Below are 19,762 nucleotides of genomic sequence, written 5' to 3'. Positions count from 1 at the left end.
TGAAAATGTACTGCTAGTGCCAACACAATGCGAATGGTAGATGCTTTAACAACTGGACTAAACGTATCTGTGTAGTCAATGCCAAGTTGTTGCTCAAAACCCTTAGCAACTAAGCGTGCTTTGAACCTGTCTATGGACCCATCGGAGTGCTGTTTGATCCTGTAAACCCACTTATTTCTGATAACATTTTGATGGGGTGGTCTTGGACAAAGTGTCCATGTTTCATTAGAGAAGAGCTGCAAATTCTTGAGACATGGCATCTTTCCAGCATGGATCAACAATGGCCTTGGAGAAACAAGTAGGTTCAACTGGTGATGATTGAGCTTGTAATGCAAGAAGAGGATATCTAGTGGAGTAATAAAGCTGGAAATCTGGGAAGGATCTGGGTTGAAGAGAACCAGTACGTGACCTGGTTTGCATTGGATGGGAACTCGGGACCTCAACTACTGGTTCAGATAAGGGAGGAGAAGAATTGGTGACAAGATGAGGTAATGGGTCAAAAATAGCATCTGTAGGGGCTGAGGTAGGTGGGGAAGGTTCAAGAGACAATGAGGGACTCGGAGACTGAGAGTTATGGGTGTCACCAGAGATAGGTAACACAGGAGTAGTGCTAGAATTTTCAGAAGCAAGTGTAAATGGATTAGGAGAAGGAAAACTTACAGAGAGTTGAAAAGGATGATCAGCAGTAGCATTAATCCTGGATGGCAGTTGCAATGTAGCATGTTCCTTTGCTGGAAAGGATCTTTCATAAAAAACGACATGCCTAGAGAGATAAACTCGACCTGAAAATGGATCAAGACAACGATAGCCAGCAGGACTGTAGCCAAGAAAAATACAGATTTTGGACCGATATTCTAACTTGTGAGTGGTGTAAGGCCGAAGTAGAGAGAAACATTTACAACCAAAGACCCCGAGGATAGAATAATTCGGTGCCATTTTGAAGAGTTTTTCATACGGGAATTTGTGAGTAAGGACAGCAGTAGGCAACCTGTTGATGATGTAAACAGAGGTGAGGAAGGCATCAACCCAATAGGTGTTTGAAAGGCTTGAATGGGCAAGAAGAGTGAGGCCCGTTTCAAGGATATGACGGAGTTTTCTTTCAGCCAATCCATTTTTTTGTGAAGTGTGTGGGCAAGTTTTACGATGCATAATGCCATTTTGGGTCAAAAATGATTGAAACTGAAGTGAATTGTACTCCCCTCCTCCATCAGTTTGCAACTTTTTGATTTTACAGGAGAATTGGGTTTCCACAAGAGTCTTGAACTTAACAAAATACTCATAGGTTTCTGCTTTAGTACGAAGAGGATAAAACCAAGTGTAGCGTGAAAAGTCATCCACAAATATTATGTAGTACTTGCAGCCACTAACAGAAGAGATAGGCGATATCCATAAATCTGAATGAATAAGTTCTAAAGGAGCAGTAAAGATTCTGTGAGAGGCATAAAATGGAAGCTTTTTACTTTTACCAAGCTGACATGAATCACAAAAGGGTTGCTCATTATCATTTGCATGAAAGAATGGTAAATGATAATCTTTTATTATTCGAGAAACTAGTACAAATGATGAATGCCCTAGTCTAAAATGCCACATAGGAAGAGTGGTCTTTAATCCAATAAAGGCAGTAAACACATGTTTATTTTTTAAGGAAGATCCTTGAAACTGCAAGGGGTACAGCCCATTCTCAACTTTGCCTTCCAAGAGTATGGCTCTGGTCTGATTGTCCTTCACAAAAAAATGAGAGGAGGTTAGGACAAAATAACAATTATTATCAGAACAGAATTTGTTAATAGAAAGCAAGTTGGCTGAGGCCTGTGGACAATACAACACATTTTTAAGATGAAAATGAGATCTAGATGAGTGAATGATTGAAGAACCAGTGTTTTGGATGTGAATTCCAGCTCCATCGCCAACTGTAACTGTCTCATGTCCTTGAAAAGGTTGCTGAATGGTCAGGTTCTCCAAGTCATTGGTGATGTGCGCATTGGCACCACTATCAGCATACCAAGGTTGTTCTTCCAATGTTTGGTTGGTGTGAGCCACCATGGCAGCGAGCTGAGATGGAGGATGCCTTCCTTGATAGGAATAATCCATCCTATGGAAGCAATCAATAGCTGTATGGCTGGTTTTTCCACAAATTTGACACGATGGCCTACTGGTGTTGCTGAAGTTTTGACCATTGTTTTGCTGTGGTGGCTTAGGTGTTGAACCTGCAGAGAGCTCAGAGGGCCCATTTCTTGAGGGGTAATTGTATGTGTGAGGATTTTTTTCCTTTCTTGTGGAAGTGGGGTGCTCCATTACGTGAAGGAAATCTGTTTTGTTGTGGGGAGTTGGACTTTGGCATAAATAGAGCAAAGTTCGTTGGATCAGGAGAAGGAGTTTGTTGTTTGAGGAGCATTTCATGACTAAGTAACTCATCTTGAAAGTCAAGAAATGTTAGAGGGTTGTCTCTTGTTGCAAGAGAGAAAGAAGTGATAAATCCATTGAAGGAAGGATTAAGGCCACTAATAATGAAGGAAATTAAGTCCTCATCCTCAGTGGGCTTGCCAACTGCAGCAAGTTGGTCTGCTAGGACTTTAGCACTTTGCAGGTATTCATAACATGATTTGGCGTCTTGAGAAAAGCACTGCAATTGTCTCTTTAGGTGAGAGACACGAGATCTAGACTGTGATGCAAATCGACTGGCAAGGGCAGTCCACACTTGGTGAGAAGTTTGCAATCCATAAATTGTGGAAAGCACTGATTCAGATAAGGTCATATTGATCCATTCGAGAAGGAACTGATCCTTCTTTATCCATAGAGCATAAGCTGAATTAGGAACCTCTTTGCCTTGAGCATCAGAGATCAAAGTGGTAGGGCAAGGTTCAGAACCATCCACAATGCCCATCATGTCATGACTTCTCATAACAGGAACCAGTTGAGATAGCCATTGTAAGTAGTTGTTTCCATCAAGTTTGACCCCAGTTAATTGGGTAAAGGATGGAAAAACAAAAGGAGCAGCAGAAGTAGTATTTGGAGAAGCCATTGAACCAGGATGTATGAGCGTGAGCTGAGTACAGCTCTGATACCATGAACAAAGTTGTTGAAAAATGGTTTTGGCCAACACACCAAACCAGTATATTGTGTATTCATTATATAGGCAGTACAAGTCAATGAAAAATCAAAAGATACAATCTTGAGATACATATTATTTTCTGTACAAGATAGCAAAAGATACAATTAACATAAATAAGATTGATTTGCTGAATCTATGAGATTACAAAATTATACAGCAGATATTGTAGGATCCATGATTGTTGCAAAGGCTTTCCTTAAGTGTGAGCTTCCATATTTGTAAGGCTAGCTGTCTGGAGGCTTGCTGTCATGATCTTGGAGAGGTGCTCTTGCCATATTGGTAATGATACTTCTTGGACACTCATTCTGTGCACGATCTGCAGAGCTGGAGCTTGAGGGGTCTGATGTGGTTGCACTAGATACTTTAACACCAAGTTCTCAGCAATTCCAACTGAGGCAAATCATTGCATTTGATGAGACTGCCTAGCCGCCACCACTTGAGAATGAGATGAGGTTTGGACCTCAGAACAGTGTGATGCCTTTGACTTCTTAACGTAGGGAGATAGGGAAATAGGATCCAACTAGTTTGCGCTTGCTCTTCTTTTGACCCCTCCTCTAGTAACAAGACCTCCTCCAAAGTGATAGAAGGGACTTCTCGGGATAGCCTCTTATTAATTGGTGTTGTTTATGAATGCAAGCATACATGTGACATGCCATTCAAAGCAATTTATTATTAATTGCTTTAAAAAATATATTATTATAAGAAATTATATTTGCAGCTTTAGGATAAGTAATCTCCGCATACTTCTTTTTAAAAAAATGAATAAATAAAAAATCTACGTGAAAATAAATTATTTTTCTAATGGTGAAGTCTATTTTTATTTTTAAAGAGAGTGCAGAATTTGCACATAATTATTTTATTATTATTGATTTAAAAACCCAATACATGATTAAGGAGTTTGGGCTACGATTCGATATATATAGGGGTGTGTGTATTCTCTAAGGATTAAGATGGCAACTTTCCAATGTGATCGCCAACTTTCAATGATCCAAAATTTCAATAAAAAATAAAATATATCTCCAGCTTATGCAAGTTGCAACCATCATAATCTCAATGGCCTTCGAGATCAGGTACATATCTCAAACGATACTATCAAAGACTAATTGTCATCATATGTCAGCAAGTTGGAGTCTTTGATGGATCATATGATTATTTACCAGGATTTGAAACTATTCTATATAATCTAATGCAGCTGTTGATTTTAAATTAAATAGTTGAAATTTTGGTGATACCAAGCAATTAATTAAGCATTTGCCATTTCAACAAGTAGACAAGTGCTACATGAGCTATAGAAAGATTTAATAAACAGAACTGCTACAGATATAAAAAATTATACGAAAGTAAATTTATAAACTGATATAACTTTATATGATCCGTTAGATATTCTTTACAATAAAAATAACTTTACAATCTAACACGTTGTATCAAGCCACATCAATTTATAGATTTATTTTTGTGTAATATTTTTGTAGCTAAAGTAAACTCATATATTGACATGACTTTATTAAATATGTTAGATTTACTTTTCAATAAATATAGCTTCACAATTTATCAAATAATATAATGAAATCACTTTAATTTGTGAATTTAATTTTATGAAATATCTTAATTTGTGGATAAATTATTTTTCTAAAAGATATAATTGGTGGATGGATTGAGTTCATGGGTTTCCACGATTTCATACACATGATGATATATAATTAATGGATTCTTGGGTTCAATATAAATCAATGGGTCGATCGTGATACCTATTGGTGGGATTGTAGAAAATAGAAAGACGCAATATAAATCAATGGATTTCCACAATGCCATGATAAGCATCCTGACAGCTTGGAAAATTATTAAGAAAATTGTTTATTTATCACTATTTATTTTTGACAAAATAATTATTTTTTATTAAAATAAATTTATTTTCATCACAAATAATTCTTCTGCGTAAATATCTATTTTTCTTGTGTTGCTGCAAAGTCTGGCACTGTAGTCGATCTCTATCTGGTAGGAAATAAGTCGGTGTGATATTATAATTGTCGAGTTTTGGACTGTCCCAATTTGTCCGAACTGGATCGAATGCACTCCTCCGTGCATGTTGTCCCATTGAAACAATGACACGAACTGTTTTTGGTACTTAACATGACATCTGGGTAGCCAAAACCTGACACATGGGTACCTCACATTCCAAGCTTTGCCACGTTGCCTGACTCGTCATGTCTTTGCCAAGATCATCGTCCTCTTCCTTTATATTCCCAGTCTCCGCAACTTTGCACTTCATTCTCATCCTTGTCTACATATATCATCATTCCAGTCGGTTTACACTGCAAACCTGGTTCCCTAGCTTTGACACTTCGTATCACTGTCTCTATTCCTCCCATCTTCGCCTGTAGATTAGAGTACGTTAAAGGGAGGTGAGTTTCTTTGATAATAATCCATTATAATGGCTTCCAAGCTACTTCTTCGGCTATTTGTTATGGTGGTGGTGATGCTGGTGGTGCTAGAAATCTCCTTTGCGGGGGGCTCTGTTCACTCAGCAAGTGATCAGGAAGGTCGTGACTCTGAGGAAGCAAAGAACAAGGCGAAACATGAGCAGGATAAAGAGGCAGAGACGGCGCAAGAGACCAGAGAAGCTTCGGAGTCGTGGGCCGAGTGGGCTAAGGAGAAAATTGGTTTGAAGCAAGAGGAATCCATGGAAACTGCGAAGAAGGCTTCTGATATGGCGTCTGACGCTGCAAAGAAGACCAAAGACAAGTTCGAGGAGGCGGCTTCTGGTTTGTCTAAACTCTCTCCCCGCCAAACGACCTCAATCGTAATTCCATAGAAAAAAATTGACTTACTGTTTTAACTATGGAAGGACAAACTGATGAGTTGCCATAAGAATGTTTGTCATAAACAATTGCCACTAATTGTGGCCAAATGGACTAGGTGGTTTTGTTTTCTATTTAGATATAAGGTTCATGGGTTAAGAATTGCCTAAGTTGTGAACGATCCTACTTCCTAGGATAATCAGGGCTTCCTTAGCATCAAAAGAGGTTGGATTATGGATTTATTAATTGTTGTGTTTTGGATCGATTGGCATGCAGGAGCTGCAGGTAAGGTGAGAGATGTAAAAGATGGGACAACAGAGAAGGTCGGGGATGCTAAAAATGCTGCTACAGAGAAGGCTGGTCACATAACAAATCCAGCGAAGGAGAAGGCCAGTGAAGAGGCAAACGCAGCAAAGGAGAAGGCTAGTAAAATAAAGAATGCAGCGACCGAGAAAGACAGCGAAACAAGAAATGAGGCAAAGGAAAGGGCCAATGAAGCAAAGGAAAGAACATCCCCGAAGGCAGAAGAAGCAAAAGAAGAGGCGCATGAAACCTTAGAGACAGACAAGCAGAGGGCGCATGAAATTAAAGACAATATAGCCGGTCGAGGCCGTGCTGAGGAACTCTGAGCTGATCCACGTGCAAGATATATTATATATATACGGCACGCAGATTTACGTTTGATCTTCTATTGCTGATCAAGTTCTGCAGATTGTTGTATATGAGTTTCTGAGGATGTAATTCGTGGTTGTGTTTGGTGTATTTCTGTTGTGAGAATATCTTCTCACCGGTCTTTCTCTCAATAATATTTTGCCACGTAGCCGACTCATTAATTTTGCTGTTATTCTTTTACTCTACATGTTTAAAATATCCATTATTACATACCAATTGAACATTAAAATAATTTTCATACGATCTCCCACACAACACAACTTACGACAGTCGACAGTACTGAAAAAAGGAAAAAAAAAATATTCGTGTTTTGGCCGAGACTTATTCCTTTCCTATTTCTGTCATGCAAAACCGTAGCTTTCTTATGCTTCCTCTTCTCGCATCTTGAATCTGCAAGCTTGAATCCGCAAGCTATGGTGTCTCGCAATGTCACACTTCCAAAGAGAAGGATTTGAAGTTCAAAATCTATAAACGAAAGGCGTGGAAAAATTTCTTGCGGATTCAAGGATTTCATACATTGTTGAAAATGCATCTTCAGTGAGCAATACCAAAAAAACCATGAAAACAAACCATAGAGGAGGACGGTAGGTAGGACGGTGGTGGCTGTGTTGGAATGGCTGGTGGCTGTGGGTGGCTGAGTCTGATTAGGTGGTGCCAGACTGAGTGGCCGCATCAGATTGGTTGGCATCGGATTGGGTCGATGCATCGGACTGGCTGATGGCGGTGACAGGTGGTGGAAGCAACAAAGAGACAACGTCGGGTAGCACTAAGCAGAGAAAAGGAAAAATACCTTCAAGGATTTTTAATTGTAGGTAGAAATCTGGTGTAGTCATCCTCATGGTTTTACTTTGTATAATGCTGAGATGTCAATTTTTTATTGGGTGTATAACAAGGCTGAGCCTTACCACTCCAAAACGGAATCGTTCTGTTTTTGTGTCATGCACAGTGAAATCTGAACTTTTATATGGGTTGCGGTTGAGCTTTGTATACCAGAGCACATATTTTTCATGCAAGGACGGAGTCTGCCTCTTATATTTCCTTTCTTTCATGCTATAGCCTATTATTAATCATTATAACCATGAATGCAGAAGAAGACAAACTATAAGAATTTTAGGATCGTTAGGATTCTTATCAAGACTTGCATATTCTGATCTGTGCCATTCATTCGCACAATACAACCACGATACAAAGAACGCCTCTTTTACATTAATCAATATAAAAAAATTTCTCTCTCCTGAGTAGAGGCCCCCACTCCTCTCTTGGTACAGGGATAATGGTTTTTGCTGTCTTTCCCTCCATGGAAGGAAGCCTTGAGAATTTGTCCGAGAGATTGTCTCTCACAGAGCAAGAAGAGAAAGCTATTCAAGTGGATACACAGAGGCTGGAAGATGCGGTCATTATAGGAGGGAAATGTCTGCTTCTCAAGCTATTGACGGAAAGACATTACAATAAGGAGGCCTTCAAACAATCGATGAGAAAGACATGAAGACCAGTGAAGCAGATAAAGTTTAGGGATCTGAGCTCCATTATACTTCTGGAGAAGTTTGAAGATATCAAGGATACGGAGAGGGTTATAAGGAATGGCCCCTGGGCTTTCAATAAAAGTTTAGTGATGATTAAGAAGGTGGAGGGATCCCAACAAGTGTACCAGATCCAGTTTACAGAGGCATTATTTTGGGTAAGACTTCATGATTTACCATTGATGGCAAGAAATGAGTACATTGGTAATCTTATAGGCAATTCAATCGGTTGAGTAGAAGAAGTGGACATTGACCAAGGGGAAATGGCCTGGGGAGAGTTTATGCAAGTGAGAGTAGCCATAGATGCTGGCAAGCCCCTTCTCTGAGGGAAGAAAATGAATATGGGTACCGATAAATCCTGTTGGGTTCGATTTGCATATGAGAGACTCCCAACTTCTGCTATTGTTGTGGAATGCTAGGTCATAGCATCGGGAGTGTACTTAATAGGAAGAGGGATTCTCATATCAATGGTTACGGGTAGAAGGGGTGGTGGTAAGAGATGGGAATAGCAAGACAACAACCGAGCTGAAGGGGCGAAAATTCCAGAACCAATTCGAACCACATAGAATAGTCAGTCATTGATGTCGGAAAGAGTGGACATGAAGATCTCAAAGGAATCTAATATGGAATCTGAGAATCCCTCTGGTTTGGCATCCAGCAATGATGTCAAACAATTGCTAGTACTGGATTGTCATGGAATTTCTGGGTTTGATTCTACCCAGATGACTGGTTAGAGGGGGATAGAAGGGGAAATAGTGAAGTAAGGGAAAGAGAAGGGAGGAATTGAGGCGAGAGGGCAGGAGAGGTGTGCAGAAAGGGGCTGGGCTGATAGGGAAGGAGCACGGCGCCCAATTGATAGAGCATATCACAAAAAGCCCTTTAGCCTCCCTGTTTAAAAAAACTGGAAATAAGGAGGGAAGAAAGTGGAAGAGGGTACAAATTGCAGAGAATCAGTCTTCTTATTAGTCTAAGGCTATGGAAATAAAGCCAAGGAAAAGAAAAGGTGATGTAGAGAGGGAAGAAGAGATACAAAGGGTGTCTAAGCATTGTTTCAGCAGGAACAAAATCTTAACCAAGGGGATAACTCTAAGTAGATATCGGTAGAGGCTAGAAGCCAGCCCTGTCGGAAGTCATGAAAACACTAAGCTGGAATATACGTGGGCTTGGGAACCAATGGAGTATTCGAACTCTTTGAGACCTGGTCAAGAAGGAAGATCTCGACATCTTGTTTTTACAAGAAACAAGATTGACTACAAAAGCCATGGAAAGATGTAAGTTCACCCTTGATTTTTTGAATTGTTTAGCTATAGACAGTATTGAAAGAAGTGATGGGATTGCTTTATTATGGAAGTCAAATGTTGATTTGCTGGTGCTGAATTACTCTAATTCTCATATTTATGCTATGATTAAATGGGGAGGTACTCAATTAATAGAATGGTTTCTTATGGGTGTGTATGGAAATCCAGAAACTAGTCAAATGGGGGATACATGGCAATTGATTAAAACTTTGTGCCATAGGGATGGAAAGGCATGGCTAGTTTGTGGGGACTTTAATGAAATCCTAAATCAAAATGAAAAAAGGGGAGGAAAAAGAAGATATGAGAAACAACTCAGGGAATCCAGAGAGGTGCTAGATTACTGTGCTTTGAAGGATTTGGGATATAGAGGGCCTCATTTTACTTGGTGAAATAAAAGGGAAGGTAGGGTGAGTATTTGTGAGAGACTAGATAGGTTTCTAGCCAATTCTAATTGTATCCAGATTTTCCCTCAAGTTGTTGTAACCCATAGAGCTGCTACATATTCAGACCACCTCCCAATATGGATAGATTCTTACAAGGAAGAAGCACAAAAAAGGATAAAAAAGTTATTCAGATTTGAAGCGATGTGGCTAGGGGAGATTGAATGTGATAATATTGTAAGAGATATCTGGAACCAAGGGTCAGTTAGAAGCAATATGGGAAAGGTTATGGAGATTATTTCTGGATGTAGTCAGAAGTTGGAGGTGTGGAACAAAACTAAGTTTGGCAATGTCTAATATCAACTTTCCCGGGTAAAACAAAGTTACAAAGGATTCAAGAAAGTGACCCTACTTGATCCTCTAGTGAGAATCATAACAATGCAAGGAAAGAAGTGCAAATCTGGTTGGAGAGAGAAGAAGTTATGTGGAGGTAGAGATCAAAGGCCTTATTGAAAGAGGATGATCAAAACTCAAGTTTCTTTCATACCAAAGCTTTACAAAGAAGGCGAAAGAATAAAATCCAGAAGTTACAAAATGATCATGGGAATTGGCAGGAGGGTGAAGAGAAAGATAAGCTTATTGTTGATTATTTTAAGTGGTTATTTGTTGTTTCATCTCCAAGAGACTATGGATTTCCTAAACAAATTATTTTGCAAGGTAACGAAGGAAATGAATGATGAATTGACCAAGGCCTATAATGAGGAGGAAATTGATGTGGCACTTTCTCATATGCATCTCAACTAGGCCTCGCTTGTTTTCAGAAAACATCTAATCTTATTTAATCATTACAAGTTTTTCAACTTTCAATACAAAATAAAATAAACAATTCAACTTTTCAAATCTCAAAACAAAAATAATATTAAAAAATATATTCTAACAATACTTTATTCAACTTTTTAACTTTAATCTCAACTCATCTGCGAAAACAAACGAGGCCTAAGGCTCCAGGACTAGATGGAATGGCACCAGTATTTTACCAAAGATTCTGGAGTACTGTTGGAAAGCCAACCACAACAGCTGTTCTGCAAGCTTTGAATCAAGGTGAATTTCCACCCTTTTTGAATCACACGTTTATCACTCTTATTCCCAAGAAAAAAGTCCCTACGAAAGTGGTTGACTATCGATCAATTAGCCTTTGCAATGTACTTTATAAGCTGATATCTAAAGTAATTGTAAATAGGCTAAAGAAGATTTTACCTGACTTATATCTGAGTCACAAAGTGCTTTTGTGCCTGAGGGACTTATAACAAATACTGTCTTGGTAGCATATGAAATTATTCATTACTTGAAACAGAAAAGGAAAAGGAAGCAAGGCTACATGTCTTTAAAGTTAAATATCAACAAAATTTATGATAAGGTAGAATGAGACTTTTTGGAGTCTGTTATGATGAAGATGGGATTTGATACTAAGCTGATTAATATGATTATGAAGTGTGTCCAAACTGTAAGTTTTTCAATGCTAATAAATGGGGAACCAAAGGGCCCTATTGTGCCCAACAGAGGGTTAAGACAGGAGTATCCCTTATCCCTCTACCTGTTTTTATTATGTATTGAAGGGCTTATATCCCTACTTAGAACAGTTGATAAGGAGTTCCAATTCTCGAGTATTAAGCTTTGCAGACGTACCCCATACATTAACCATATGCTATTTGCAGATGATAGTGTAGTTTTCTATAAAGCTAACATGCAAGAAAACAGAAAGGTGCATATACTACTAGACAAATATGAGAGGGCATCTGGGTAGAAGACAAATCATGAGAAAATTATTGTGGTGTTCAGTAAAAATGTTCGTAAACTGCACAGAAATAGATAATGACATTGTGGGGGTGTAGATCAGGTGCAAAAATATGATAAATACCTTCACCTACCTCCAGTAGTAGGCAGATCTAAAACTTGAGATTTTTTTGATATAAAACATAAGGTCTGGCAGAAGTTACAATGTTATGTTATCCCCGGGGGGTTGGGGGGGGGGGGTAAAGAGATCTTAATTAAGGTTGTTACTCTATCCATTCTCACGTACTTAATGAGTTGTTTTTTGTTCCTTGATGGGTTATGCTCAAATTTAGAAGTTTTGATGGCAAGATTCTGGTGGGGGCAAAAGAAGGATGAGAGAAAAATCCCCTAGGTCAGTTAGGACAAAATGTGTGAGTCAAAGTCCAGAGGGATATTAGGTTTTGGAGATCTAAGAACCTTCAACTTGGCATTACTGGCTAAAGAAGCATGGAGGATACTGCATGAGGAAGGTACTTTGCTACAAAGAGTGTATAAAGCTAAGTATTCTTCAAAAGGCAATATGTCTGAAGCTGGTCTGGGAAATAATCCTTCGTATGCATGGAGAGGGATATGAGAAGCAAAAAAGTGGCTAATTACTGGTTGTAGATAGAGGATAGGAGATGGAAAAACTGCAAAAATTTGGAAGGATCACTGGCTCCCAAGACATGAAGCACTATGGTTAGAAGCTGGTGACACTAGAGAAGCTGATATGAATGAGACAGTTGACAGGCTTATTAAGAACCAAACAAAATAGTGGGAAGTAGATAAGGTGAGAGCTCTATTCAATCCAAATCTAGTTGATGAAGTTTTGAAGATTATTGTCTATCCAAGAAACCAACCAGATAAGTGGATCTGGACTCAAGAGAAAAATGGCATCTTTAGTGTCAAAAGTGCCTATAGGTTGTTTAGGGACAGAAGCAAGGCTAGCACAGGAGAATGTTCAAGCACCACCAAACAGTAAGCTCTTTGGAAAGCTTTGTGGAAGACGTCTATTCCTAACAAAATTAAAATTTTTGCCTGGAGAGCATGCAAGGATGGTTACCTACACAGCACAACCTCGAGAAAAAAATGTGTTCCCACTGAAGGAAAATGTTGTGTCTGCAAGGAAGTGGTGGAAGATACTTCTCATGCACTTTTTTCTATTCGGCTAACAAGGATCATTGCAAAAAATATGTTCCGATAGTTTTAGGAATTAGTCAGAAATGTGTCTGTCATGGATATTGCGCTTACTGTGGAAGAGAAAGGAAGTGAGGATAATTTGACCACTCTTTTCCTACTAGCCTGGAGCTTTTGGCATAGAATAAATAAAATGGTAGTTGAAAAGAGTTGTATAGACCCAAACCAATCAATAGAACATGCATTCTCACTGCAACATTTGCACAAGGGAGCCAAAGCTTAGCCAAATTCAAAGATAAGGAAGTATTGTTGTTAGAAACCACCCTCTGTTGGTTTTTTACAGTTAAATGTGGATGTGGCTATGTTTTTTGATCAGCATAAGGTAGGAATTGGTTCTATTCTAAGAAATGAAAATGGAGACATTATCTTGGCAGCTAGTAAAATAGAAAATGAAGTACATGAGACAGAATAAATAAAACTATTGGCTATGTTTAGATGTTTAGAGGTCTCCAAATATGTGCTAATATGGGGATTCAAAAACTGATTCTTGAGAGTGATAGCTTGCTGATGGTGAATGAAGTCAAAGCTAATGGAGTTTCCTATTCTATGCTAGGAAATCTGGTATGAGAGGTTAAGAATCTTCAGCTTGCATTCGTTGAGTGTTTGGTCCAACATGTTGACAAATATGGGAATGAGGTAGCATATAAGTTAGCTAGACATGCTTGGAATGTTGAGGATTTAGATATGTTGTGAAAGAATGTTCCCGAGTTTGTTTCTCAAGCCATATGGCTTGACAAAAACTTGTAATGCTTCTTTCTATCAATGATATTGGTTTTTTCGTAAGATAAATATATATATATATATATATATAAATATATATTTAGAAGAATTTCTACATCTCACAAGAGTGAGATCTTACACATGCGACACTTCCCAAACGCAATAGATCTGGTTTCAGGTTTCAAACCATCCAAGAAGGAAAAAAAAAAACAAAGGAAAATATTTGCAATTTTGTAGGAGAAAAGGGCAAGAAATAGGAAATAGTTCGCTGGAGGGAGAGTTTTTCTTTAGGATACATAAAAGGGAGGCTCTTGGTTAAAGTCTTTCTTGGAAGTTATAAAATTGATAAAGACACGTAATATATGAAATCATATGAATGGTGGTCGTACTTCTCAATAAAATTACTCAGTAGCTACCAATAATAGAAATTTAAGAAGGAAAAGAAAGTGGTTAGTATTGGGATTTAAATCTGGAATACACCTAGATGGATAGCCAGACTGGGCCCCGATCTACCTTACAAAGGCCCGCAAATGCAAGACCACAAGTACATCGAAGGAGAAATAAGGAGTGGCCTGTATAACCACATGAATATATCAATATGAACCCTACTAACTACGGTTGAGTCTACAATCAAAGCATACCCAAAGGACAGTTTCCCGTTGCCTTGCATCAATTTGATTGTAGACTTAATCGCGGGCCATCAGATGTTGAGTTTCATGGACACATACTCCGAATATAACCAGATTTGAATGAACCCGTGTGATTAGGAAAATACTACATTCATAACAGATCGATGGTTGTACTGCTATCGGGTGATGCCTTTTGGATTAAAGAATAGAGGGGTGACGTACCAAAAGCTGGTAAACAACATGTTCAAAAAGCAGTTCGGGCGGAACATAAAAGTCTATGTGGATGACTTGCTCGTCAAAAGCAAAGAGCCATAGCGATATACAATATATTTGAGGAAAGCCTTCGAGGTCCTGAGAAGATACAAGATGAAGCTTAACTTAGCGAAGTGTGCCTTTGGGGTAGAGTCGGAAAAATTCCTCGGCTTCATGATTTCATAGAGGGGGATCGAGGCTAACCTGGAAAAGATCCAAGCAATCATTGGCATAAAATCCCCAAATAACTTACACGAGGTTCAAAAGCTAACTGGAAGGATAGTGGCACTCAATAGATTCCTGTCCAAGTCGATGGACATATGCCTGCCTTTCTTTTGAGTTTTATGGAAAGTCCACGACTGGAACGATGCATGCAAATAGGTATTCATTTAGCTTAAACAATACCTATCAAATCCCCCCTTCTGAGTCAAACGATACAAGGAGAAGCCCTGTACATATACCTGTCGGTTGCATCAGAAGCTATATCAGTTGCATTCGTGTGAGAAGTGGACAAGGTACAAAAGCCGGTCTACTACCTCAACCGAGTTCTGAAGGGAGCCAAAATAGGTATCCGCCAATTGAGTCGATGGCATTCGACCTGGTAGTAGCTGCATGCTGGTTGAAGCCTTACTTCCAAGCCCACCTAATAAAGGTCTTGACAGAAGCACCGTTAAAGAAAGTACTACAAAGGTCGAACACCATCCTTACTTAGGTCCACGACCAAGAGATTGTCTCGGGATAACCTCCTAAGGTCAAATGGAAGAATCAGAGTTTCACTCCCATAAATGGTGGAAGGAATAGAGTGAGGGGTATGAACATTGTCGTTGACACCATCTCGGAGAATGTCAACAATTGGGCGAGAAGGTATCCATCCTAGAAGTTGTCTCGCATGCCTCATCGCAATCGCCCAAAGGTGCAGATATTCCTCAACATCCTTAAAAGGCACACCTAGAACACCCAGAACAGGTTCATGAGAACCATTTGGAATAGGTTCAAGGAAGGCCGAATAGAAGGCCATTTCAATTTTCCCTCATCTCGACTAGTCCTCGATCGCTAGCAGGGTAGAATGCAAAACCAAGGAAGGCAATGGGGCAGAACAAAGACTAGGTGAAGGACATTCGAAACCCAGCACCATCGCTAAATCGACTTTTACCAAATCTGCCAAGCCTCGGGGATGATTGAGCCCGCTGAAAATGGCTAGAGCCACCAAATGTGAGGGGAGCCTCCCTCTTTGACAAAGTACCAAAAGCCCTCTTTTGGCCATGGGAAACAAGCAGTTCCCTCAGGAAGTGGCGACCACTAACATGCGACTGGTCTGACATGACTAAGAACCGATCAATGTTAACTTAAGTCAAATGGGTGTCAGTTCAAACTTCTTCCTAGTGTCGCTCAATCTAGGAATAGACTTTTTTTAAGCGAGCCTGCTCCTGGTTTGAATGATGGAAAACTCCTTATCTTCGGGAACAACTCCTCACATGGCTTGAACGAAAACTCCTGGTGGGAAAGCTCACCAGCAGGAAATTTCCAACCATGATCATATATGAAAAATAACCTTTTAAATCAGTCCTTAACATGAGAAAAGCGGGGTTCCAGATGGGCTACCCAGTAGTTGGTACAAGAACAGAAGCTACATAGATTACCATCATGGAACCAAGTGTAAAAGAACTCCATAGTAGTCAAGTCGCCAATAGTGTAAAAAAACTCCCTGGCAGTCAAGTCAAGGTAATCCTCATCGTCGGTTCCCAAGAACAAGCGTCATACAACGCAACATGACAGAAGGATCCTCCAAATGTTAGGATGAAGCTGTGAAGGAGCTAGGGACAAATAATCTAGAAGATCCTGAACGGGGAGGCAAAAAGGGAGCGACGGTTCATTCGAGAATGTGTTGGGATATAATGTGACCTCAACATATCCCTATGAGTCAACAGTCCCACGACGAGCTCCATGTACTGCCAAGACTACAAAATCGGGAACTCCATAAGAATTCCACACCGTTTCTAGATCTGTCTGAGTAGTTGTTGCGGGCCAATGGTACCCTTTGAAATATGGAGGGCTACTCTGGCTCGAAGTCCCAAGATTCCTTAGAGACCCATCGAGACGTGTTGAACACAAACCCCGAAAAGAAAATAGGGAAATGTTCTTGGGTGCCATCGACAACAATAGAGAAAGTAAGAGAATAAAGATTAGGGTTTTTTCGAAGAGGAGGCAAAAGCAGTAAACGATAGGGTGAAAAAGACTCGTAGGAATCGAGGATTGGAATTTGAATAGGGAGGCAGCGACGGTTGGATGACTCCTAGTAGGAAAGTGACGAGTGTCACAAGAGAGGAGATGTCACGGGCAAATCCTATGATCCTTGCTGCAAGAAGAGGCGGGAGATGCAGAGTTGGGACACTTTGCCTAAAATACTGGAATGGGTATCGTCGAAGAAAATTATTGGGAAAAAGACAAAACAAACGTGGGTAATTGAAACAATGTAGGGAAAAAAAGAAAATTCTCAGTGTACTTGTACGATTAGAATTTGAAGGGACGGATATCTCCTTAGTCAAACTGGGCCCGATCCACCTTATAAAGGCCCATGAAGGTAAGACCATAAGTCCAACGAAGAAGAAATTAAGGATCTACCCCGTATAACCAGGTGAAGATATCACCAATGAACCCAAACCCTATTGACTACGAATTAATGATATAACCACTGAGGGAATCTCGGACCTTCCTAAGCACGATAGGCATCCAAGATTCTCACCCATGGTGATGCTTCATTCTATAGTTATTGCCTATCCAAGGCCAGATATTTAGCATATCCAAAATCATCAGAGCAGATCATTCAGTTATACGATTATTATTAGACAAGTAAGCACCTATATAACTGGCATTGACTGGTAATAACAAAAAAGATGTTATTTACTAGGTTTGGAATTCTAGTGATTCTTTCAGAACCCCGGGTTTTCTTCTTCATTTAATTAATGGCAGGACAAGTCCACCTCTTTTAGAGAAAGAGTTATGAGTTAAATCCTCTTGAATGCATGGTATTCCTTCAAAAGTACTGCAAGCTAATCTGGAAACACACTAATCGAAAACGCAGCTTCCATACCAATTCCGAAGGACCTTTAGAAGAAGAGAGGCAGTCTTCTCCAATGCTTCTCTTGGATTCGAAATTGGTGGGATTCAGGGTTCAAATAGTGGATTTCAAAATCTCGTAGAGAGATGATCAAGAAAGTAGCAGCTCGCCCCAATGTTACAAAATTAGTCAAGGCTTCGCACCTTGTGTGATCTGGGATCCTCAGATTAGATTTGTCGGAGAGAACCTGCTTTGAAGGACCCACGAGGTGGTGATTAAGTTTAAAAGAGAAAACAATCAAGTTGCCTATGTGAACGAACAAACAAACAAACAAACTTTGGACAACCAGCTTAAGTAGTTTCGATGGCAGGTCGTTTCGTCTTTGTTGTATAACGGGAGGAAGAGATGCTTGCGAACCTGATACTGCCATCGAAGAATCAAAATTTCTCGCAACAGTCTACATGACATAAAAGGTAGCATAGTTGACTCTCGAGAAGTAAGCGAAAGACCATGGGTAAGCAGCTTTAGTATCGGCAACATTTGTTGTTTTGACAGAATATTCAAGGTAACTTTTAAGACCCCAATGATTTCATATTTCTCCTTCATAAATACTGATTTAGGTATCGTATGTGTTCTCAACACACCAAACCCCTACACTTCTTTTAATGAAGGTTGATTGAGTTCATTGGCTGTTGTACCAAACACGTCCTTAGAGCATTGGCAATGGTCTTGCTATCGTCAAGTTTAAAACTTGATTAAAAGTTGAGATTTTGGCTAAAGTCAAAGCCATTAGAGATATTAATCCACATTGGACTATCCATCCCAAATTCAAAATAATGATATAATATTATGTATTTTAATAATAGTTTTTTCTTAATTTTTTATATTTTACAAATACACTCTATATATTAATTAATAATTTGATTTTTACTTGGAATTATTGTTTTCCAAATATTTTTTTCCTCACCCTAATTATCCAACAAATACACTCTAACTAAAGAAAGAGAAAAAAAAAAAAAAAAAAGGAAAGGAGAACTAAATAGTAGAATTGTAGAATATTAGAACTTGAAGAATATTTTTAGACTAAAAAATTGTTTTGGAGATGAACAATATAATTCCAAATTTGGAGAATAGTTTTAACTTTACCCTAGCTCAAAAGTGAAACATTGAAGTTTTGACTACTCCAATACAAACTATTTTAGTAAAAGTTAGGCAAAATTTGGTTAGGCACTGACATTTGGTTAGGTTAATGCCAATGCTCTTAACAACACCATCAAGATCTAGGCCTGTTAGGTCAATCGATGATGCAAAAGAACATAAAAAAAAAAAAAAAAAAAAAAAAAAAAAAAAAAAAAAAAAAGAAAAAAGTAAGCATTAGCATTGGCTTCATCAAAGCCATCTTCAAAATTTGATGAAAAATACATATTTTTTATAAATCTAAAATCTCTCTAACCATAATTCCACATTAGATTAATCAAAATAACAATATAATATTATTTTTTTAATAATAATATTTTTAATTTTTTTTAATATTTTACAATTACACCAACTATATGTTAATTAATAATAAGATTTCTTTCTTCACATATTTCAAAACTAAACACAAAAATGAAAGTGAAAAGGCATTTGAGATAAGTGAAAACCGTAGGAAATGAAAATTGAAAAGCCAAACAATTGAGGTAATTTTTATAATAAAATATTACATTTGAATATTAACAGTACATCTTTAAATGTGAATATATATTTAAAATTACTGTAACTCATAGTTCAAATTTTTATTTTTTGAAGAAGTTAAGGTAAATAATTTTATCTATATTTTTTTAAATTTTAAAGATGCATTTACTTTCGAAGGAGAGAATAAAAAAAAAAAAAAAAAAAACTCGCTGGCCCATCACCCATCGAACCAGGTTTGGAGGTGGGATGAGACACAAAATTTTTCATTTTATTTTATCTCATCATTATACATTTTTCAAATTTCATATAAAATATAATAAATAATTTAATTTTTTCAAATTTCAATCTAACTTTTACAAATCTTAATATAATAATAATATTAAAATATAATATATTAAACTCTCAATAAAAACCAACAGTGTTTCTTTTTCTTCTAGCTTTGTTTGAATGATTAACTCATCTCAATTCATCTTAACTGATCATTATAATTTTTTTTAAATTTCAACACAAAACATAATAAACAATTTAATTTTTTCAAATTTTAAAATAATAATAATATTAAAAAATAATATTTTAATAATATTTTATCAACTCAACTCAACACAACACAACTCAACTCAGTTGAATATCGTAACCTAAC

The 19,762-nt window shown here is 38.2% G+C and overlaps 1 protein-coding gene across 1 annotated transcript; it reads left to right on the top strand.

Annotated features, from left to right (window-relative positions):
- Nucleotides 1-5,294: 5,294 nt before the first annotated feature.
- LOC121237960 (late embryogenesis abundant protein D-29-like) lies at nucleotides 5,295-6,739 on the top strand. The gene is made up of 2 exons (XM_041134898.1): nucleotides 5,295-5,874; nucleotides 6,187-6,739. Exons 1-2 carry the CDS (start codon nucleotides 5,544-5,546, stop codon nucleotides 6,537-6,539), a joined length of 684 nt encoding a protein of 227 aa, XP_040990832.1. The 5' UTR covers nucleotides 5,295-5,543; the 3' UTR covers nucleotides 6,540-6,739.
- Nucleotides 6,740-19,762: the final 13,023 nt, after the last annotated feature.

Source organism: Juglans microcarpa x Juglans regia, chromosome 1D, assembly GCF_004785595.1.
Source record: "Juglans microcarpa x Juglans regia isolate MS1-56 chromosome 1D, Jm3101_v1.0, whole genome shotgun sequence".
In the NCBI taxonomy this organism is placed as follows: Eukaryota; Viridiplantae; Streptophyta; class Magnoliopsida; order Fagales; family Juglandaceae; genus Juglans; species Juglans microcarpa x Juglans regia.
This window is presented reverse-complemented; position numbering and strand designations above follow the sequence as displayed.

Excerpts from the sequence above, each read along its gene's own strand:
- LOC121237960 (XM_041134898.1), top strand. The coding sequence starts at position 5,544 with ATGGCTTCCAAGCTACTTCTTCGGCTATTTGTTATGGTGGTGGTGATG. Across the intron at positions 5,875-6,186 it reads GTTCGAGGAGGCGGCTTCTG|GAGCTGCAGGTAAGGTGAGA; the intron begins GTTTGTCTAAAC and ends ATTGGCATGCAG.